This window comes from Amaranthus tricolor, chromosome 2 (assembly GCF_026212465.1).
Source record: "Amaranthus tricolor cultivar Red isolate AtriRed21 chromosome 2, ASM2621246v1, whole genome shotgun sequence".
NCBI classification, from domain to species: Eukaryota; Viridiplantae; Streptophyta; class Magnoliopsida; order Caryophyllales; family Amaranthaceae; genus Amaranthus; species Amaranthus tricolor.
Window position 1 is genome coordinate 39,798,712 of NC_080048.1, and position 24,093 is coordinate 39,822,804.

The window sequence follows — 24,093 nt, forward strand, 5'->3', positions numbered from 1 at the left end:
CATTAAATTTCGGTTTGTGATAATTGGAGAACGGAAATTCGTTTTCGATAAATTTGACATGCCGACAAATAATGATTTTTCCATTTGATAAATTATAGCACTTTGAACCACGGTGATTAGGCGCGGGGCCTAGATAGACACATGGGGTGGACCGTTCTTGCAATTTATGAATAGTGGTGGAAGGGAATAGAGGAAAACATAAGCAACCAAAGACACGTAGAGCCGAATAAATTGGAGTACGTTGGTATAAAATTTGAGTAGGAGATTTATAGCCTAAGACTTTGGTTGGAAGGATGTTTATAATCAAATAGCATAAAGCTGAAGAGTGTGATTTTCCTAGGAAAAATAAAATTAGCTTGCTTAATATTTAGTAATAATCTGGATCAATCAGAGTTAGAGTCAGAGTTATAATCATCATCATCAACTTCATTGTCATAATCTGAGTCTTCAAACAAAATATTCCTTTCATTCCAAAGCGGACATGAACATGTTGCCTTCTTATTCTTCCACTCGGCTCCACAAGTATAGCAGAACTCATACCCACATCTTGTCGAACAAACATGTTTTATTTTTAGAAATGGTCCAACAAACATGTTATAATTGCAAAATTAAACACTTTTTGTTCGGCTGTTCGAAACACATTTGATTTAGAGTATAGAAACTTGAGAATGGGGATATATTCCCGAAAATGTGAAGTATCAAAAGTGAATGAAGGAATAAGGACTTCACAGGAACGAAAACTACATCGTTTTGCTAGGGGCGAGGACATGGCATGTATCAGAATAAGATATTGAAGCAATAATGAGAACAAACTACCATTAAGAAAGCATTGAAAATGCTAACGATCGGTATGTAAGTGATGTAGGATCACCTACATCTAATTCTCATGAGCTAGCTAATACAATGATACATCAAACGAAAGACGCTCAAATTCAAAGTCCAAATGTCAAACCCTTTAATTTCGTAGTCATAAACTAGGTCTTCATTAATTTGAGTCTTTTATTTCATTTCAAATATTTGAGTCCTTTAGAAATGATTAAGCCAGGTTTAGGATCAAGCTTAATCATGTCTCATGTTTAGTTAGTTGAGTTGTAATTTTCTTTTAAGTCTAGTATTTATTTTTGGCTCAAATGGGTTCGAAATTTACAAAGCGTGTGAAGCAAGAATCGAAGCAAAACATTCAGCCATAAAATCAACAAAATGGCTGAAAATCATCAAGGATATATGAAGATTATTGAAGGACATTTGCAAATCAAGTCAAATCAAGCCGAAGCACTTTATTTCCAAATATCCTCTAGATTTCAAAATATAGCTGTTAGAAACTTGCTTTTATCCACCAGATTTAAAAATACAGCTGTTGGGAGCTTGCTTTTGTGTTATATTCAGATTTTTCTTGCAAGTTGTAATCTTTGGTAGCTGAATTCTTTAGTATAAATAGGCTACTTGCTCTCTTGTAATTCACCCACTTTCATTATATTTTAATACAAACAACCTTTGAGCATTTCTTGTTCTTTCTTTGCAATTTAATTTTAACTTGGAGTAAAGTAAGTTGAAGTTCCTTTACTTTTCATTCTTTTGGCTAAAGATTGAATGTGTTCTTAGGAGCCCATAGCTTTAATTTCGTGGTGAATTCTGTATCGAAATTAAACCTTTGATTCAGCCACTTTTAAGTTGTTCAATCAACATATCTTTCTTAATTTTCCTTGTTTCAAACCACAAAAATCACAAAACAAGTCTATTACAATAGAAACTAAACAACCTTAATTATTGAATTCGAAACTTCAAAATACAAACGTGTGTTTATAGCTTGGTTCTTGTTTAATACATAGCTAACCTACATCAGTAAGGCTAAGTATTCCCATCACAACAAAACAAGGCGATAGAAATTGTTGCTATTAGAGGAAATCTCAAAATTGAAGAGAGACCTCCATGAAAACCTACCCACATTCACACTATGGACGCTCCCTAACTCCATAGCCAACCAAATCTCCGGTTTGGGGGGAGGCATTGACAGAAGGGAAGGTACTTGAATTTTCCCCATGATTCCCTCCCATCTATAATCTATCTTCTATAATCTATTTTATAACTATTAGTAAAACAAAACACTGTTGACATCATCATTTTAAGAAATTGTTTACGTGTTACTTTCTCAATAAAAATTTTCCTTCTAAAATTCATGTCATTATTATTTTGACTTATATTTATATTTTTGACTTTACTGCAATCTAATTATGATTTTTTTACTTTCTAGATCACATCAATTAATGTATTAGAGAATCTAATATTTTATTTTATTTTTTTCAATTATTTATAAAAGCTTTTCGATTTTATTTATTAAATGAGTATTATTTAATGTATAAATTTTAAGATGATTAAAACATAATATGTTGTTTGTGATTTATTTGTCATGAACTAAATTTTCACAGAATATACGTAATTATACAACTATTCAGAATGAAATAAAATATAACTATAAATCTATAATATAAAATTTATTTCTTAATATTTTAATTTTTTAGTTTATATAAATGTGTCAAAAAATTTAATAAACTGTTCATCAACATTAGTAAAAGGGAAAGTCATATTAGGAACCTAAGAGCAATAACTATCAATATTGGTAGCAATCTAACCGTAACATTACGTCCTCTCAAGGTATTGTGACTAAATTGTATAAATTTTTGAAGTTATCACGGCCGAAATATAATCCGTGACGACCACAAAACCATCCGCATTCTCGAAAAAAAGCCTATCGCAATTCGCAACCATTACTCCAACTTGACCAAAGCTGCAGCCTGCATCATTGCACTTTACATTGAATTTATCAATTTGGCTGTGAATAGGGATTAATATCAAATTTTTAGATATCATTGCCTATGTTTAATCAAAGAAATATTTCCTAAACTCAAATAATATTCTAATTTATGATCAAGGGATTCAATGGCTATTTGAAAGGACTGTTCTTGTTCTTCGACTTTATTTTACTATACTACTTGAGAGGCAGTGAAAATGGCGAAGTATGTTTGCCCCCATGATTCGTGATTTGGTCCTCTTTGACTCTTCAATACAATGAGTAGCTACACTCCTAGAGTTTAATTTATTAAATTCTTTGAACTTAATTTAATTGCAGTTATTTACATTTAGTTGGACACGTTAAGCACTTGCTCCAAACCCAGTATAAGTTTAAACAGGATAACTCAAGACATAATCAGCTATTTTCTCACACTAGGTGTTTTGGTTCTTACCTTTTTGGTTGGCTTTTTAGTTGGCTTTTGGCTTTTGGCTTTTGACTTGTTGGTTGGTCAAACAGTCAAAAAAATATTTGGTAAATGACTTTTAAAGCAGCTGAAAAGTTGGCTTTTAAGTCATAATGAAAAAGCTGTTCCAGCTAGTTTTTTTGGTTGCTTACTTGCTTTTGGCTTGTTGACCCACTTTTTCTCTAATATACAGCCAACAGTCAATACTCAAATTTACCAAACATCTTCACAAACAGCTAGCTTTTTCAGCTAACTTAAAAGCCAACAAAAACAACCAACATTTTCAACTGGTCAAACAAGCCAACTAAAAAAAGCCAACAGCTAACGGCCAATTGGCAAATACTCCGGTATCTTTTTAATAAATCAACTTTTCATGCCAAACACATTATTATATAAATGAGAATGAGTGGCTGGTAAAATTACCAACATGTCATGTGGTAGCAACCTTGAGCAAGCTCGATCATATGTTTGCATTTTACACAATGGCGCCACAAATTCCTAGTTGCAAGTGACTTGAGCTTCGCATCTTCAGACAGAGGATATGCATTTGACTTCATATACATAACACATGTTTTATTGTAATGCCATTGAACACTACAATTGATGAACATTTTCTGACTCCAGCAATACTTGTACCAACATTTTCTTTCTCAGCAAAATCGGAAGCTTCGGCTTTTGACATCAATGCCGAGCAACTAGGATATGGGCAATATACCTTTTCGAAAACAGGTATAGATGCTTCTCTAACCTGTTGCTTCATAATTTCAATCAATTTAGGTGTCAAGAACTTCTCACAACTGATGACATTTAGCTCATTCCCACAGCTTTCATGAAGGCATTTTGGCAATATCCCATCATGCAATTTGACTTCCACATGCTGCTTCATACAAGAGAAGCAATATTTATGAAGACAACCATCAATAGAGAACATTTTATCTTGGTCTGTCTCTTCCAGGCATATCAAACAAGTCTCCCTCAAATTAATGAGATGATTAGAGTCGGAAAGTTTAGACATTTGTGAATTGATGGCATCTCTTGCAAGCTTGAATGCAACACGGAAACTAATATTGGACAAAAGAAAGCAATTTTTTCTCGAAGAAGCACCACTTTGTCCATTAATGTAGCAACTTTCCTCTGCTTTGGTTTCCACGCATTCATAGCCTCCATCCATTAAAAAAAATGCCAAGTAAGATCATGATGCTAGTAGAAAGACTATATATACTAGTCAGTTATCAAAGGAAGAAGCAAAGTAAGGGTGAAGAAAAAAGACTCAAATGCTACAAATTAAAAGGAAAACGTAGCAAGAGTTAGGGTAAGGTCTTAATGCTCGGAACGATGATTGAAATTGGTTTAAATTTATTATTTGGCGAATCAAAAATTTTCTAATTTGGATTTGGATTATATTGGGATCCGAAGAAGACGACGAAGAACCTTCACCAAAAGGCCTCTCAAATTCATCCCCACAATCATTCCAATATTCATCAGACAAACGAAAAATATCCATAGCAAGTTTCTGATCATGAATTCTACGATCAAAATCATCCTTTAATTTCCTAGCTTCAATTTCGCTCAATTCGCAGTCTCGTTTCTCTTGTTCGAGTTTTTCAAGTTCAATAGTATGTACTTCCAGCAAATTGCTATCGTCTCCATCATTGTGTGAAGATGAAGCTTCTGGAATTTCAGAAGAAGAGGGTACAAGAGAAAGAGAAGCTGCAAGGGCTTCCTCTAATTGAAGACGAAAAGCAAAATCTAAGTCGAATTCAGTTGATTTAGCATTTAATAGTTCAAATCTTTGCTCGTTTATGGCGGTCTTTTCATCATCGCACTTAGAGGTCGTTGCCATTGTTGTTTGATCAAGGTCGGCTGGTCGGGGTTTAGGAAACCTAGAATTAAAAAACCTTCTTTGATTAGCAAAAAATACATCACCAATTCTTAGTGAAGACCGTATATTATATAGACATTTAATTTACGATTGTGAAAGCATTTTTTGTTCAAATTGAATTTTGTTTTTTTATTTAAGTTGAGTTATAGTTTTTGTTTTTTGAATAGTAAAATATGTGTTTTTATAGTGTTTTTACCGTACTAAAATTTTAACTAATATAAGTAGATATTTTAAATAGTTATAGTAGGTATTTAAAATAGTTATAATCTATCAATGTTTAACAAATGAGCTCCCTTAAAAAAATACCTTATAAGCAAGTGAAATTCCTTGCAAAGAAAATACACCATCCTCTTAAAGTAAAAAAAAATAATAATAGTAGGAAAAATTTAATAATTTATAATAATAATAATAATAATAATAACGGAAATTTGCAAAGAATCACCTTTTAAAACCCCTTTTTTTTGTAAAGAAACACCTTTTATAATTTTTTTTGTAAAAAAATACCTTTTAAGAGACTTTTTTTTAAAAAAAACACCTTAAATCAGTTTACGCCTTTCCGGTGACTTTTGTCAACTTTCCGGCGTTGACTATGCCATTTGTCAACTTTTCGGCGTTGACTTTTGTTTTTATTTTTATTTTTATTTTTATTATTAATATTATTTTTTTAAAAATTTTTATTTTTATTATTATTTAAAAAAATAAAAAAAATAATTAATAATAATAATAATAATAATAATAATCATAATAATAATAATAAAAACAAAAATAAAAAAAATAATAATTTTTTTAAAAATTTTTAAAAAAATTTTTTTTTATTATTTTTTTTATTATTATTATTTTAGTTTTCCTTTTGTTTTTATTTTTATTTTATTATTAATTTTTATTATTATTATTTTTTTTATTTTTGTTTTTATTATTATTATTATTATTATTATTATTATTATTATTATTATTATTATTATTATTATTATTATTATTATTATTATTATTATTCTTATCATTATTATTATTATTATTATTATTATTATTATTATTATTATTATTATTATTATTATTATTATTAATTTTTTTAAAATTTTTTTAAAATAATAATAAAAATTAAAATTAAAAAAAAAATTAATATTAATATTAAAAAAAATAAAAATAAAAACAAAAATTTTAAAAAGTTTTAAAAAATAATAATAATAATAATAAAAAGAAAAAGTATAAAAAATTTTAAAAAATTTTAAAAAATTAATTTTTTTTAATTTTTTTTAAATAATAATAAAAATAAAAATTTTAAAAAAAATAATATTAATAATAAAAATAAAAATAAAAATAAAAATAAAAATAAAAGTCAACGCCGGAAAGTTAACAAATGGCATAGTCAACGCCGGAAAGTTGACAAAAGTCACCGGAAACTGATTTAAGGTGTTTTTTTTTTTAAAAAATCTCTTAAAAGGTGTTTTTTTACAAAAAAAAATTATAAAAGGTGTTTCTTTATAAAAAAGGGGTTTTAAAAGGTGTTTCTTTACAAATTTCCCTAATAATAATAATAAATGTATCCCATTTCATTTTAGAAGACGACAATTGTATCATGATCACTCTTTAAAAATTGAATTTGTATTATTACGATTGGAATACATAGGCCAATAAATATAATCTATGTTTATAGGTCTAAAAATTGCTTTTCATTGATTTGAAATACTCCTACATGTTATGTCTTTGAATAAAATTCTAGCAAACAAATGCGAACAAGTAATAAATTGGCCTGTAGTAGGTATTTGGTTTACTGCTTTGAGTATTACCGTATTAGTACTATGGCTTTCAACCTAAACTGTTTCAACTTCAATCAATCTGTAGTTGATAGTCAAGGTCGTGTAATTAACACCTGGGCTGATATCATTAACCGTGCTAACCTTGGTATGGAAGTTATGCATGAACATAATGCTCATAACTTCCCTCTAGACTTAGCTGCTATCGAAGCTCCATCTACAAACGGATAAAATTTCGTTTTTAGTTTAGAAAGTCATTTGATTATGACATAAAATAGCTAATTATTTCCATTGATTAGTGATATTAGGTTACCAAAAAGTAGTTTTAGATTGAATTATAGTGTATGATAAGAGATATTACACCATTGAAAACACTCAATCTATTTTGAGTTGATGTTTATAACCTAACCTTTTGGTACAACTATAACTCTAATCTTAATATATTTTGCAATACCTAGGATAAATTATTTTATTTTAATGAATATAAAATTTTGAGTTTAATTAAACAGAAAAGACAGAATTAGAAAAACATGATCCCAAAAAAATATAAAACAATCACAAATAATATATGTTGTTAAATCAATATGAGGAAGATAGAGAAATGTATTGCTAGTGATACATTATTATACACATATACTATATACTTTCTCCGTTTCTTTTTAATCTTCCCATTTACTTTTTGTATAGTTTTCAATACAAATTTTAAAATTTAATATCTCTAAATACATATGATAAAAAATTATAAAAAATACATAATAAAAAAGTATACTTTAAGACGAATCTAACAAGATCTCACATGGATATATTTTATCTTCTAAATATGTGTCAAAAATATTAATTAAATTTCTCACTCCTTAAAGTGGAATATTCCAAATGGAAAGACATTAGAGAATGGAGGGATTAAGTAATATTTAAAGATTCCCCAAATTCTCTTATGCTCATCATAGCTATATTAAGATTGAAGTTAGGAGTAAAGATGTCAATGGATCAAGTTGTGATTGGATGGATTACTGATTCTTACCCAATACTTGAATTAAGAGAATCTAGATTCGAGCTTCAAATAAAATCCTATTAATATTAAATTATGTAACATATAAGATAGAAAAGTAACTGAGTTGGATTTTACACATGTACAAATGAGCGTTCGACTCATCTTATAATAATATTCTAAATTCACCCGTGACTCGCATCCATTTGTTCCACCCGATCCACCATGAAGAAGTTGAAAACTCAATTGAACTCATGTCCAAAGAGGTTCCCAAAGTGATCCTCCTAAGTTATTGTCATCGATGAAGCAAGCATTATTACTCGAACTGTTGGGATGTTCCGGTGATTGCGACTGAGATGATGCGTTGGATGTAGGAGAATGAGCCATTTCCATAGAAACAAAGGCCAAAATATTGGCTTGTTGACACTTCATATTCACAAGTTCGGCTTGGACCTTGGCTAGTTGTGCTTGCAGCTCATTCACTTGTTTTTGAAGCTGACATATTGCTCCTGCACATCCGTAAACTGGATCTCTTATTCTTGCGTTCGCTTCGTAAACCATACTGCTTACTGCATCTGCTCGTTGTGACTCGGGTAGTTCCTGATCAATTTCATTACATTCAAACACAAAATGTTGATTAACTTAGGATTGGATTTTGAGATTTTAATTCATTTACTACTTCTGCTTGCATAACTAATGCATTTCTAAATGGTAATTAGATTAATTTAGGAGATTTAGATTGTCTCATTTTCAAATATTAGTACACTAACATATTTACTTATTAACTTGCACAAGTCGGAGAAATTTACCACATTCCTCCTAAGGCATGTTGTTATTTCACCCCTAGTTTTGACTAATTTGTAGGTAGTTTTGTTTTTAAGGTATCGATATCACTAATATTTCTCTCTATACAGGGTTCTCACTATTTGGGGTAAAATGACCATATTTTTCTGCTCTCACTAGAGGGAAAATGGGTATGGAATGTTTGATATCTTCCCTCACCTAAACCCTATTTTCGAGCGGAATATTGAGTTGATGATGATGATGACGACAAGTTGGAGAAACATGAATTTAAGAGGATGTTTGTTGTTGAGAATCCTAGATTAGCATAGTGGTTCAAGGCTTTTTTCACCTTGTGATAGAAAATATCAATTTTTTCTTACTCCTGTCTGTAGGGGGATTCTCTATATTCCCCACATCAAAAAAAGTTAAAAAAGGAGGATGTTTGGTTTGTTGAAAACAATGTTCTATGAAAACAACTTTCCAATGGATACACAATATTTTTATTACCCCAAAGTTATTAAGAGACTCTCAACCTTACCTTTATTAATGATAAAAAATTTCAAATAAATATTTTCCTCAAAACCAAATAACCTTTAGAGTAAAATAAAAATGACAAGTGTATTTATTATGATGGCTTGACAAGTGAAAATGTATTCATTATGATGGCTTGACTAGTGAAAATACATGTCCACATAGCAGTTTAGACAAAACAATGCTAGTGGGCATTAATTTATTCGACAAGCAATACAAGTTCATAGACTAGAAAGTTGAATATTTTCTTCCATCTCCATGAATTTGCCTTATACATACAACATACCTCTCACATCTATATAACTTCGAAAAAACTCTTTAATATAGGGGTATCAAACATTGGTAACAATCAAAAGCAAGAGTTCCACATAGAATTTACTACCTAAGAAAGAGAAAATAAATCTATGTACTAACCATACCATAGTGCAAAAATAAGGTCGTATTGCATTAAATCAGTATTTTCTGTGTTACAAGGTACAAAAAATTGTGTTAGAGCCGTTTCAAGAATGCTTTCAGTAGATATTTAACATTACAATAACCCTGATCACTCCTATTACCGCATCACAATGTCGTTAGCGCATAGTGTATGGTACTAACAAGTTTCATGATCAAAAATCTCAACCAAAGGACTTTGGCTGCTCTAACTAAGAGTCTAGAATGGTAGTTTAGTGATTGAAATTGAGCAAGGAAAAGTGATAAAAGAAAAAAAAGCTAAATGGTTGGTTAGGGAGAGCAAAATGATGCAGTCTAAAAGAAAAGTATGATTGAGATGTTCGTTTGGTAACTACTAACTACTCAAAGAAGAATTTTTGTTAGGTAGTTTGTCATTTTAACCATCTAAGGGTATTATGCCACCCACTACATAGTACTAGATAGCATTATAGTTTCATGGGTATTTTTGTAATTCTCTCAATGGCTTTATCTGGGTTCGAGAATGCATGCTCTTTAGCTTTTAGTCTTCTTCCTCTTTCATTTGTTAACCAAAAACAAAATTTATTACCCAAAGTTAATAAATAATTGTTGTTTACATAGAATGTAAACGGTTTGATGAATGCAACTATACACTTATAAAAATAAAGAGTTTGTTTTCGATTTTTCCCTAAGATTCAATGAATTTTGGATTAGATTATTCTAAATTGGAAAAGAAAAGATATCCCTTTATACCTAATTTTAGTTTCCCATAATGCATGGCAAGTTTGTTAAGTGACCAATTATAACATGTTGTAGAACACTAATTATCTCCCAAATATTAAGTAAGTCATAAATTATTACGAAATTAAAATTTACGTTGAATACACTATCGCTTTATAATCTTTTATTTTCGTTAGATTGAAATATTTTCTTCATGATACGAGAGCTTTTTAGTAAAAATTAACAAAATAATTGAAAACGAGAGTATGACATATAAGAATATGAAACTATTTTTTGCAAAATATTCGCATAAGGAGACAAAATAAATGGCTGGGTGTGGGTATCACACCCACCCCTATTGTTCGTAAAATATTCATACCCATATAAATACGATTCTCATGAAGCATACTTATTACGATTATACCCACCTCATATTCACCCATGCCCACTATGTGTGTCCCATATCATTGTCATTCTTTAGAAATTTATATCCGTGGTGTAAAAGTAACAATCAATTTAGCAATTATACCTCTCAAAATACTTGAAATCGAACCAGAAACATCAGAATAAGAAACTAGATTGTGAATTTTTCAATATTTACAAAACGTCCAGTTTAAGACTCTGCACATATCCATAAAATATCAAGATAGCTTTGTTTGTGTTAGAGTATATAACATATCCTGGGGCCTCAACCATCAGCTTAAGCTTTTGGTTGAGTTGGTTCCTTGACAGTTTGTATCAAACCATAAGAAAATACTTCAATTACACAAAATTGAACCAAAAGAAGTTTGTAAAAAAGCAATACCTGGAGGAATTTGATGATATTGCTAGCTCCAAAAACACGATGAGCAATGGTAAACTTAAGAGGCTCAGTAGGAGGAAAGTAAGGGGCCAAAACACATTTACCAGCACATCTCCGGCGGAGGATCTTACAAGCAGCACAAGGGCTGACAACCACCGCCGTGGGTTGGGAATCAGGCGGAGTGATTTGAGAGGAAGAGGAAGGAGAAATAGAATCACTGCAAACCATGGTAAAAATAGAATTTAGACAATACAACTGCAAAAGGTTGAATATGGAGGGAAATAAACTACTTTTCTTTTTCAACAGAGAAAATTAAGGAAAGTAGAGGAATGTAGTTTTCTTAGCAAATTATGTATACTTATATATGTAGAGGTGTTGGGATTTAGAAGCAGTAGACTGGTGGGGTTAACATCATGATGTCTAACCACATCTAACATTTTGGAAAATACTTCTTTTGATGTGAGAAATATTTTAAAATATATTCAAATGTAATCTTGTTAGATTTATTTTGATGTATAAAATTCTAATATATAATTTTTACAATTATTTATGAATTCATAGATATTGAAACTACTAATTATTAACTTGACTCAATTTGTGATTAGATTGGATCCAAACGAGACCTAATCTACTCTACCCTTTTTTTCAAAAATTAGGTAATATTTTAAGTTTCTCATTGCGTCAAGTACTCAAGTTTTAGAATTTAGATCAATATTCCAAGATTAAGACTTCAACATCTCCTTATTGTCTAGTAATTGTATAAGAAGTAATATTAAATTCAACAAACAAATTTACATAGTGATTTTAAAAATATTCTATAAAAAATAAATAAATAAATAAATAACTCTTGACCTATCAAGTCAAACTTAAGCCATTCAGAATCAGCCTATTATGTCAATTTGAAATTGTAACAAGCGGAATGGGCACAAAGATTAACAATTAGTGAGAAATGGAAGTTTGAGACATTTAAATTGTGTGAATGGTATAAAAAAACGTGAAAATGAGGATTAAAAAAACTAATAGAGATATTTCCATTTATATATGGCAAAGTAAAAGAGGTGAAATAAAAGAGAAAGTGTAATAATTTAAAGGGACAAACAAATAATATGAAATTACGGCTAAAAAGTGCCAAATATAAAAAGAACTTTGACCCACACACATGAAAATTTGTATTATCAGACTTTGGGTTCCTTAAAATATTTTTTCTTAAAAACATCTAAAATAAGCCATGTATAAACTATAAAGTCCATTTACATGTGTAATTCCATTAAGTTTCAGGATAATGTATAGAAAAAGAAGAGTGAGGTGGGGGGGACACAGAGAGATCATTAGCACCTTCGATTATAAAATATCAGAAATAAAATGCAATGGTATTTTTTATTACCTCAATGCTACCAATAAGCTCTAATTTAGAGACTGTATATATGCAATATTGCCCCAATGCCCATGATAAATAAATTGTTTTCAATTGGCCCTTGATTACAAATATCTTCTGCAACTACACATAAATAAATTAAAAAAAAAACGTATATTACGTAAAAAAATTATATTTTAGAACAACATTATACCAAACCAAAGAAGTTAAAATCTTTGCTACATTGAGAATAAATATTGAAGTGAAATGCAACCAAGGGAAAAAAAAATTAACATGAAGTATATGAGAAGGATTCTATGATAGACCAAAACCATGAATAAACACATAATCCTGTTTCAGGATTCATAATCATGCTGTTTGGAATAACATTGTTGCCAAGGGTAAAATTTCTCTATTTCGTCATTTGGTGAGATGGGGGTTCCTAGAAGGTTTTACCACACAGGAATAGTTTATGTATATTATCTTTGTTGGCGCAAAAAAATTAATTACCCTCGTGGAAAAATTCGGTTTTGGTTACGGTTGCGAATTGGATTTTGCGATCAACGCGGATGATTTTTTTTATTGTCTCAGCTTACAATTTGAAAGCATTAAACACAAAAACATTTACGATACGTTTCAAACTCGATAAAAGGTGATGTGGCCTGTATTTTCACTATGCAGCCCCCAAGAATCAGTGTTTAATTAGTTCAAATATTGTCATTAATGTTCCCTTGACATAGGTAATCAAATAATCTGTTTCAAAATGGGTTGAAAAAGATAAGTTAAAATTGCTGGTAGAAAAGAAGAAGATCCTTCAAGAGGCACTCAAATAAATTAAGAGAATTAACATGTGTGAAAGCAAATTTGAACAAATTTAGCACAAAGCAGCATCCTGATCAAGCTAAAATGAGAAAGCATGTGAAAGGAGTATACAATTCTGAATACACACAACTACAGTGATAGAAAAACATGGAACACATGTGGCTATACAAATCTGCATATTCCAACTAATTCAACCCAAACAATAACATCAACATCAAACTAGAAGATCCGGCTTATTAAAGCTTTCTAAACTGAGATTTGATGGGAAAAAATTGTTTAAACAAATCGTAACTGCCTCATTAATAAACTGCATAATAACTCAGCACTGTCAACTGTCCAGTGTGTACCCAATTAATTCCAGAACGCAGATGCATCTACTGTTTACCAAAAAACACCAATCTTTTGTGTATACATCCAGCTGCCTTGGCATACCAAAGAGATCCAGTTCACTGTAATGCTTCCCTTATACTGCCATCAGCTCCTACCCCATCCCAACCCACCAACATATACACATCAAAAAACCTCGAATCACAGTGCATCCCGTCATTCTCCTATAAAAAAAAGTATCAAACCTATTTAATCATGTGTGTCTTATCAATCCTATGCTCAATGTAAACGTCTAATTGGTTGTTAAACGGTTCAGTTGACTTGTTTCACCAGCTGGTAGCATTTGTTTTTTCTAGCTAGTTAAACAAATATTTGACAAAAATAATTATTGGCTGTTGGCAAGAAAACCTTATAGTCATTGCTAAACTCAAATCTCTCAAAATTGACTAAATTGTTTAGATAGACAACACCATGAAAATTTCACTCTCATCCCCTTCTCCCATGGCCCATACCCTCGATAAGACTTTATAGAAAGTTCCTCAATCCTCTCATTTTCAAGATTAAAACTTTGACATTGTTAATAACAATCCTCTCATTTTCAAGATTAAAACTTTGACATTGTTAATTTGTTATTGTTCTTCTAGTGCCATACCCTCAATTAGACATTGTTCTTCTAGTGCCATATAACAAGTCACAAATTCTTTCTTTGTAATAAACATTAACCTCATCCATGTGCAACTAAATGAATAAGAAAATTTAACGTGTTAAAGCAAGTGCCAATAATCTTAATGATGACGTTAAATTTAAACATATAATTGAACATTCTTTGTCTTGTACTTTGGAGAGGATCAATAAAGATGTGTCGTATGTGGATGGTTTGAAGTTTGGAACGATTGATGAGGGTTGCTTAATCGAAGCAACAAGAAAGAAGAAGTCAGAAGCACCGCTCGACTGGTCGAGCGGATAGCAGTGCTACAAGTCAGTAGCCTCACAGGAGGCTCGCTCGACCGAGCGAGGTAGTGGCTCAATCGAGGGACAGTCGAGCAGGCTTCGTTGGATTCTGTTTCGGTCAGAATTCTTAGTGTAGTCATTGAACAAGTGCATTACTTCCTTGTTTAATGTAATGTTTATTGTGATGTTTATTACTATGGTTAATTATCATAGTTAATTGGGGTGTTACATGTGAGTTTATGGTGAATATGGTGAATTAAAAGGGGGTTCTAGAATGTAGTATTCCTCACTATAAATAGGATACTCATTCATAGAACACAATTCACCACAAACACACATATTGAGAGTAGTCTAGTGCATTGTTAGAAACTTGAGAGTGTTCTTACTTTGCTCTAGTATTTTGTGATCTTGATGATAGTAGTTTTTGGGCGCACGCGGAATTCTGTAGTTAGACCCAAATAAATATTATATTACATTTACTGAATGCAAATATTTAATTATATTATAAATTGTACAAGAATATTTTTGGTGGGACACTTGTTCCGCACCTATACATTCTTCACTACTATTTTTATGTGAGCTCATGTCTCACTTATCAATATCTCTATTTTTTGTATATATTTTATGATTTGAGCTCATGGCTTAATCCTTTGTTTTTATGGGAGCTTCTTGTTCTATATAATGTAAGTGTCATAATACTCTATTTATACTTGCTATGGAACATTCTAGTAGTTAAGCTAGGATTTTATCTAGATATTTTTTTTCTTACTTCACACCTCTAGTATATTCTAACAATTACTTCTTACTTAACACTAGATAGTTGTAGATAATCATCTTCTAGATTTTTCTGATTAGCCTTTCTAATACTCCCTCCTAATTTGAAAAATCTAGACTTCAAAAATCTAATATTTGAGAGGTTTGTTCTCAAGATAAGGGAGGTTTATTATAATTGTATTGTTGAATCATTTATAATAAAACTACATTTGAGGGGTAGGTATTCAAGATACCTCATAAACACTTGTGTTCATCTTTTGTTTTATTTTTCATTTTGTTTCTCATTGTTAAACCTCTTTAAGGCTTTCATTTCACAACGTAATCACTAATACAGCAATTAACATGTAATCAAAACTCAATATTACAAGTAGCAATCAAATTAATGAGTACAACTACACTACTCCACAGTCCACACTGTACAGTTATAGAGAGTCTACAGTGACAGAAAACATGGAACACATGCCACTATATAACCCTGCATTTTCCAACTAATTCAACCCAAACAAATAAATAACATCAACATCAAACTGGAAGATCCAGCATATTAAATCTTTCTACACTGAGATTTAATGGGAAAAAATTGTACAAACAAGGCATAACCGCCTCATTGATAAACTCCATAATAAGTCAAGATTGTCTAGTGTCTAACGTTATATTCCAAATACCCCTGTTCACTCAAAACAACCAATGTCGTGTGTATACACCCAGCTGCTTTGCTTACCAAAGAATTAAATCCACCGCAGTGCTTCCCTTGTCTTGCCAATAACCTCCCGTTTCACAATTTCCTTCTGTGTAACAAACATTTTCCTCATCCTTGTGAAAGTAAATGAACAAGAATTAAAATAATCGCTTATCCATCATTACATGAAATCAAACAAAATATAACGAGTAACAATCACAACTCCTTCTGCCCCTATTTACACTTTCCCAATTCCTTCCCTCCTCATCCATAGTAACATTTCTTATCGTTTGCACAACTCAACTACTTGTTAATTTTTTCTTACTCCTCAACTTGATAACACTCGCTCAATTACACACACACTCATAACTCCTTTTGTCCCTATATATTACACTTCTACTTTCCATTCATTCCGCATCAGTTCTTAAATTTCCAATTTTTTGAAGGGTTCAACACTTCACTTCAACTACGTGTTTATTACTCTAAATCATTTTAGAGTAAACCACGGTCCACTCTAAACAAACCAGTGAAAATGTAATATATATATATATATATATATATATATATATATATATATATAAGTGTTCAGTCTACTCTGCTTTAAAGACGCAATACGCTTTATCCTCTTTGACAACATAAAAAGCTGCTCAAATAATCTAAAATACTTTCACTTTTTGACCCGTGAACCTGCAAACCTTTGATAGAACAAATTTTGATTTCCCCTTATCTTAAGTCCTAGTTTCACCTTTGGTCAATCACCTCACTCCTTCACACACACAAGCAAACACTCTCTCACCACATTATGCACGCAATTAAAACACTCTTCAGCAAAATACACATTCTGTTCATGAATAATTACCAATTTCTTTTTTATTTGTTCCCATTCAATTTTCCTTTTATCTATTCAACAAATAACTAATTTTTTTAAAAAAGAAAAATCTTCCATGATCTTCAATTACTTATAACATTCTTCCCAAAGCTCCCACAATGTTGACTACGGCTTTGGTATTGTTCTTGGTTGCAAGTATTTGTGGAAGGACACAGTATCTCACATCTCACACCCATCCACTCATCCAACTAAACAAAATACATTGACTTTACATCTATAAAAGGTAACTTAAGCAGCTAATCACAAGTAACATCCACTCAACATTTTTATACCATTAATTTGAATTTTGAACTATATTAACATATCTAAAATGCATGATTAGATTATGTGCATTTTTTATCATACAAGTTAGACATAACATTTGGAAGGATCCATCAGAAACAATCACAAACAACCTTTTGTTGTCAATCAATTATAAAGAACCTCTTTGTTATGAATGATTAATAAGGTACCGTTGCATAATTGACTCCCAAACCCTGCCTGGGTTGAAGTCACTAATGTACTAATGTTGTTATGGTAATTTAAACTCATAAGTCATAACCCTAGCCTCTACTATCAAATCATCAATTAGGCTAATTCAAGCACATTAACCAAATAAACAGCTATAAAGGCAATTAATCACCATACGAAATGGCGAACACCCACTAATTGGAATTCGTAACCCCATTTACACAATACACAAACCTGGAGGATGGATTCCTTAATATAACGCATAATAACAAGTAACTGTCCAATCGAACCATGAAACTGTAACTTACAGTCAAAACACAACCACTCCTGTCTCCTGATTAAATGCAAAGAGAAGAACATATACATAAAGAAATAAGATCAAAATAAAGATAAATTTACCTTCTTCGACCACTGACATTCCTTTCACAAATCTTTCCAATCGCAATTCGCTCCTCTTCGACATGGTTCTTCCATGTAGACGTTAATGGTGGGAAGTCCAGGAAGTGGTTGCGGCATTTTATATTGTCTGATCATTTCTGTATCGTTTTATATTTTATCTAGTTCTCCAATGTTATTTTTTACTTGGACCATTCTTATATTTGATGCAATATGTCGTTCAATGTATTTCAATTAAATGTAATGATTCCTTCAATATGTATTATTATAATTATAATTATAATTATAAAATTAAGGATGGTAAGTGAGTAAGTGACTCCATAATTAATACTATCGAACTTAAAAGTAAGATCCTATGAGGAAAATAAAGAGTGACAATTTTGGTTTATTAAAAGCATTATTTTGAGCCAAAATTAAGGGATTTATCAAATCCGATAACAGAGTAATATTTTTTTAGAATACGTCCTCCGCTTTTTTACTTGTGTCCAAGGACAATTTGGCACTATTTATCGATGTCGCTTCGTCAATCTATAGGTTAAAACATACTCATCTGGAATCTTGTTGGAATCGTCTCAATGTGAATTTTATTGATTTTTAGTTTCTATAATTTTTCGATGTGTATAATTAGAGATAATAATGATTGAATTAGTACATTGGGGCGTGTGAAAGCGTCCTTGGATACAAGTAAAAAAACGGAGGGAGTACATAATAGGCCGAGATAAGAAGGCTAAAAGAAAGGACAACAAAAATCGAATACAAAGACTTACATAAGAAATTAATAGTAATAAAGTGATAATTACTCTTACTAAGATGAAACCGTCTCTCAATAATTTTGAAAACTTGTAAAAGACAGAATAATAGGAGTAGAAGTATTTCTTCTCTGTATCATTTCTCTAATCTTATGATGCCTAATTGATGGATGGATTGCAGTTTATAAACAAAGAACAAAACTGAACATAAAGAGACCTTCAAATATCGATGTTCACCCAAACGATGAAGCCCCGTCTCACAAGTCTCATAGATCACCTCTTTGTGTCAGCTGGAAAACTTCCCAACACCCGCAGAAGAGTAGCAAACTCCTGCCATGATATAACAATTCACAAACCGGAATCAAAAAAATAAAAATAAAACATAACAATGGTCACAATTGGTTTATTATACAAGAGCCAGGAAACAATACCTCAAGATGTCGAAGGGCATTTTGTGCGTTGGGATCAGCCATAGACGCTTCAAAATCCAAGTAAAAGAGATAGTCGAAACACCTGGTTAAATTGCATATAAAAGAGCTAAGGTTATATTACATCGACACACAAAACTTCAAGTCAATCCATACACATAGCAGAAGAATCTTGTAAAAGTTCCGAAATTTACTTTGAAGAACCATTTTGACTGTCGCTGTTCCGTAGAGGCCGACTTTCAATCTGGTAAAAGAAAACCGAATCTAACATCATAAAATTGATCAACAATCTAATATCCTCATAGCGATCAACTAACGATCTAACATCGTAGTAGTTTTTTGTTATTTTTTATTCAGAGGCAAGGGGATTAATCTTTCGTGTAGATGGTGAGAATCAAACCTCAATCACAACTCACAAGGGTGAAAGGGAACCAACCCATAATTCTCAACATCATTGTGGTAGTTAAACCCAGCGCAATGTGCAGATAACCACATTATCTTCACCACCATACCCAAAGAATTACAATTATTAAATAAGGAAAAATTACCTTGAATAATCCCACCTTTTGATGATTTTCCTACAATAATCTCACCTACTAATTAACCATGAATAATCCCAACTTTAACGGGTATTTTCCTAGAGTAAACCCGGTAATCGAATGACTCGCTATAGCAAGTTTTATTTTTTATAAAAAAAAATAAATTAAAATAATATGTCGAAAAGAATGTTCAAAAAATGTTAAAAAAAATTTCTGACTTTTTCATTATTCAGAATTTTTTACGTAAATTTTTAAAATTTTTCTAACTTTATAATAATTTTCAGTTTACTTTTTTGGTGAACAACCTACTATAGCAAGTAATGGGGTTACCCAAGTTTGCTCTAGGCAAATATCCCTAAAGTTAGGATTATTCATGATTAATCAATAGGTGGGATTATTGTAGGAAAATCGTGAAAAGATTCGATTATTCTAGGTAATTTTCCCTTTAAATAAAGGCAAATTATACTGAACACACAAACAATTTCAGGAAAGAAATTAGTTACCTTTGCTAAATTTATTTGCCTCAAAGCAAAAACCGCTAGAGCCTTGAAAAGCGAACCAGGACCCTCTACGAGTGAGAAAACAATGCTAGTCTACAATTGATTACAACACTTCCATAAGCAATTTTCTTAGTTATTGCCAATAAAAAACGACATGAACGTGTTCAATAAAATGTTGCTCAAAGCTGAACAACATTTTAATTTTTCCTAAATGAGGGCATACCTTAAAGGGTCTATCGCTTCCTGGAATAATGGGTTCCCTAGCTAGCATTAGAAATCTAGTCACATTATCAGAATCATCCTACAAAAGAAAATTCGATCACCAATACATCTAAATGTGTCGCGTTAAGTTGGCCCCACCAGAAGTTGTAACAAACCTGTATATCTTCAGCCAGTATATTTAAACCATAGATCCTTGCTGCAGCAGCACTTGCAACTGCTCCTGCATCTTTGAGTTTGTTGTATGCAACAAACTATGAGCGGAGATGAGCAAAAAAGAGGTTACACGTTGTTACAACTTCATATACTAAAAACTTGAAGGAACAACAATGCCAAAGCCTTGAAGCACTAAAAGAAATTTCAGGTTCAAACTCCAGACTATTGCAGAAAAGCTATATATGAATGAAAGTTTAAATAATTTACACAATCCTCTGGACTCTAAACCATTCATACTGAGTACAACATCAGCACAGGAACAAATTCCTGACCAACTATCATATGAACATACACATGAAAACAAATCAACAAATAGATGTACCAGTGTACAAGAATCAAGAATGTGTTTACATTGCAAAACAAAAACAATGGCAAAGCCTTAATCCCAATTCCCAACTATTGGGATCGACTATATGAACCAAAACAAATCACCACGAGAGATTGTCTTTGTTAAAGAGTAGACTTTATTTGGGTCTTATCTTTAATTACAAATATGAACCAAGATAATAAAATGCGAAAAAAGAACGAATTTTGCAGATTAATGAGATTCATGCTAAAAATCAAATACATCCTTTGATGTGAATACTATGAATGGTCCATACACAGAATAAAAAAATTTCACCTTTGCTGCACCAGCTGTATCATCCACAGCTTCTCTACTTACTCCAAATTTAGCTAATGTGTGCTCGCACTGAGCAAGAGCCTGAAAACAGTGATTTCTTTCATCACTCAACCACATAATATAAGAAAACAAGCTACTCCAACTGAAAATTGAGAAAAACCTGAGGATGGCTTAACACCCTTTTCAAATCTTCAAGCTTAACACCAGGATTCGCTGACAAACAATGCTGAATCGGAAGCTTCACTTCACCGACTATATGCAACCTATGCCTCATCAGAAGGTCATAATTTCTGTGGATGCTCCCTCCCAGGGAATTCTCAATTGGTAAAACTGCTCGATCAACAAGCCAACGCTCAAGCGCCTACAGAAAAAGGCACGAGTAATGAAAAACATATGGCATAGCTCACAAAACATCTGGTTTGTTTGAAATTAGAGACAATAAAGTTGATGCCAAGAATCAAACTTATATCATCTTACTATAAAGTGAAGGATAAAGGAACTAAGGTTAACAACAGCTCATTGTTTTCTTTTGTGTTCCATAACTCGAGGGGAAGTAATCATGTAATTTTAATAGTTTTTAAACAGAACAGAATCAGCAGAGAAAATGAGAAACACTAGAAGGAAGGAGAAGCAGACTAGAAGGACTGGGAAAGAAACGCTATTAGGGTAAAATTCTTTCACATAAAGGGATAACCGAAGTGAGGTCAACCCATCGGAAGGTTGACTTATTTACCAAAAGTTGACGTTACAGTGCTCATCCACAAGTAAATTTTTCAGAAGGTCCCTTCACAGTAAATTCTTTTAAAGGTTCCTCTTTGCAACCATAATGCAAGAGGTCCCATTTGAAAAAAATTCCTTAAAAAAAATAGAACTAGAATTTGAAAAAATATATATATTACTCAACATATGCATTCCGGCTAAGAGAGCAGAACCAAAAAAGGAGAGAACTACCAAGCTCATTAACCGCAAAAAATATTTCGTGACTGTTACCGCAATCTTGATCGAAACCCTAGTTTTCACAAAGCATAAAGTAGATAATTAAAGTAAACAAATACTACTATATTTTGGTGACACATTAACACTTTAACAGCCAGCTAAAGGAACATCAAGTAAACGCCACAAAAAATTTCATTACACAGGATCAATATTCCTTGCCTGAAAACCAGCACAGATTTATAAAAAAAAAAAAAAAGAAACTTCTAATACAACAATGCAAGCTCAAATAATTTCATTACGCAGGATCATGCACTGTTTCCATTACATAGCACAGAAGCAAGTTATCCTGAACCAATGATTTAGAAAACTCACTTCAAAAGCTGTGTCGAATTGCTCACAAGGCACTGCTTCACAATTTGGATAGGCAGTCTCAGCTGCCAGCTCACTATATGCACCACTAACACCCTGTAGCAGCAGAAGCCACTGAATCAGTAATGATTATTTTCCATTGCATTTGGCAACAGAAATGAAAAAACTGCTTTTAAACCAACTTTTAAATAAAGATTGCTCATGGAGATTCTCAAATAAGTTACAAAAACTACCAACAGCATATAATTTCAGTCCACAAGGATCCAACAAATACAAACTGCCCTCATGTGCAATATTAAATGACTCAGACTAAATACCAGTCCAGTGTAACATTGATATGCTAATCCGCAATGCAAGAGCACTTGAGCTATGCATAGATTGTTTGTCTGATTGGGTTTAATTGGCCTTTGGGGCCTTTGGGTTTGTCCAACATACATAACAAGATTTACTTAATAGATTTATGTATCAACATCATCTAACATTACCGTTTGGAGTACAAGGTAGGCTTAGGGAAAGGGAGACTATAGGAGAAGGGCAGCGAGAATCAAACCCATGACCAAATGAGGGGGTGGTACAAGACCCAATTCTCTAACATTATAGTTTGAAATCACTGAATATAGCATATTTCACAGGATACGTAACAGTTATCGAATCCATCAGATGAACTAATTTACGGATGATCACGGGAATAGAATATGATAAATGAGTAACACTAGCTCTAGAGGAGCTCTAAACAAGTGGCATAATCATAAAATCAGTTACAACATTGCATGAAATATCAAATACTCAAATGCCCTAAAATCACTTTGAATTAGGAATTTCCCAATCCACAATTCCACTTACAAGCTTTTGCTAGTTAACTCTGAAACAAATTTCTCCAATGTACACAGCCACACTATTGGGGATGGGAATATTCAACAATCAACAAGAACTTAAAATAAATGGCAGATTAAACATAATATGTACGCAACACGATATGCAAGACGAAATATAAACTGTAATATGGAAAAACCTGATAGGCAACACGAAGGCGAGACCCATCAGAGTTTGAAGCATAATTAATGGAAGATAATGGTCCTGCAAAACCCAGAAAAAAAGACAAACAAATAGGTAATTAAGAAAACATTTGAAAATAACTCTTAAAAACAAAGTAAACAATATTGGGAAAACAAGGGAAGAACCAAAAAACTAACTAGGAAGGGAAGAAGAAGTGTCGACTTCTGCGTCAGTTTCATGACGATGATTTTCAGCTAAAATTGCAGAATTATAATTAGGAAGACAATATGATATAAGAGAATGATTGCGTTTTACACGGTTAATAGAAAAATTGAGAGTAGTAGAAGATTGATTGTTGTTTATGTGAACGGGAATTGAAGGGAATTCGATTTGGGTACGTGATAAAGTATGAGAAGAACAAGAGAATTTGGCTCCTAACATCTTTAATTGGAGAATAATTGTGAATTTTATGATATTAAACAAAATAAGAAGACGAAGAAGGGGAGAATCAGAGGTTTAGGGTTTCTGCCATTAATGGCTTCACGTATAGATTACACTAACAATAACAATGCAAAATAATGGGTTTGAGTAAAAACAACGCTACATGCTAGGCTACAGTTCGTCAGTTTCCACACACCTGTTCAGTTTGCTACGCTCATAAACATGGGTAAGGTGTCTAGCCATGCAGGTCGTGTTTTGGTAGGTTTGTTAGAGAAGCGGCTCGTGTTATACCAGGCTTCATTCGGTCAAAC

The 24,093-nt window shown here is 31.9% G+C and overlaps 2 protein-coding genes and 1 pseudogene across 5 annotated transcripts; all 3 read right to left on the minus strand.

Moving 5' to 3' along the window:
• Positions 1–383: 383 nt before the first annotated feature.
• On the minus strand, positions 384–5,146 carry LOC130805805 (uncharacterized; annotated as a pseudogene).
• A 2,653-nt stretch (positions 5,147–7,799) lies between these two features.
• On the minus strand, positions 7,800–12,846 carry LOC130805806 (LOB domain-containing protein 1-like). Its single transcript, XM_057670591.1, has 6 exons — positions 12,812–12,846; positions 12,694–12,718; positions 12,510–12,623; positions 11,971–12,011; positions 11,129–11,342; positions 7,800–8,478 (listed from the first exon to the last, which is right to left on the minus strand). Exons 1-6 carry the CDS (start codon positions 12,844–12,846, stop codon positions 8,131–8,133), a joined length of 777 nt encoding a protein of 258 aa, XP_057526574.1. The 3' UTR covers positions 7,800–8,130.
• LOC130806018 (arogenate dehydratase 2-like) lies at positions 11,204–23,965 on the minus strand. Of its 4 annotated transcripts, none has more exons than XR_009040250.1 (13): positions 23,539–23,965; positions 23,358–23,422; positions 22,349–22,441; positions 21,201–21,401; positions 21,041–21,121; positions 20,361–20,456; positions 20,207–20,284; positions 19,987–20,076; positions 19,139–19,188; positions 18,948–19,029; positions 18,734–18,846; positions 12,510–12,617; positions 11,204–11,342 (listed from the first exon to the last, which is right to left on the minus strand). XR_009040250.1 is itself a non-coding variant. In XM_057670906.1 (11 exons), exons 1-11 carry the CDS (start codon positions 23,780–23,782, stop codon positions 18,790–18,792), a joined length of 1,137 nt encoding a protein of 378 aa, XP_057526889.1. In that variant the 5' UTR covers positions 23,783–23,965; the 3' UTR covers positions 18,519–18,789. The 4 variants fall into 4 exon arrangements, 1 of the variants encoding a protein (XP_057526889.1); XR_009040249.1 differs by having other exon boundaries at positions 12,510–12,623; XR_009040248.1 differs by lacking the exons at positions 11,204–11,342; positions 12,510–12,617 and adding an exon at positions 12,639–16,166.
• Positions 23,966–24,093: the final 128 nt, after the last annotated feature.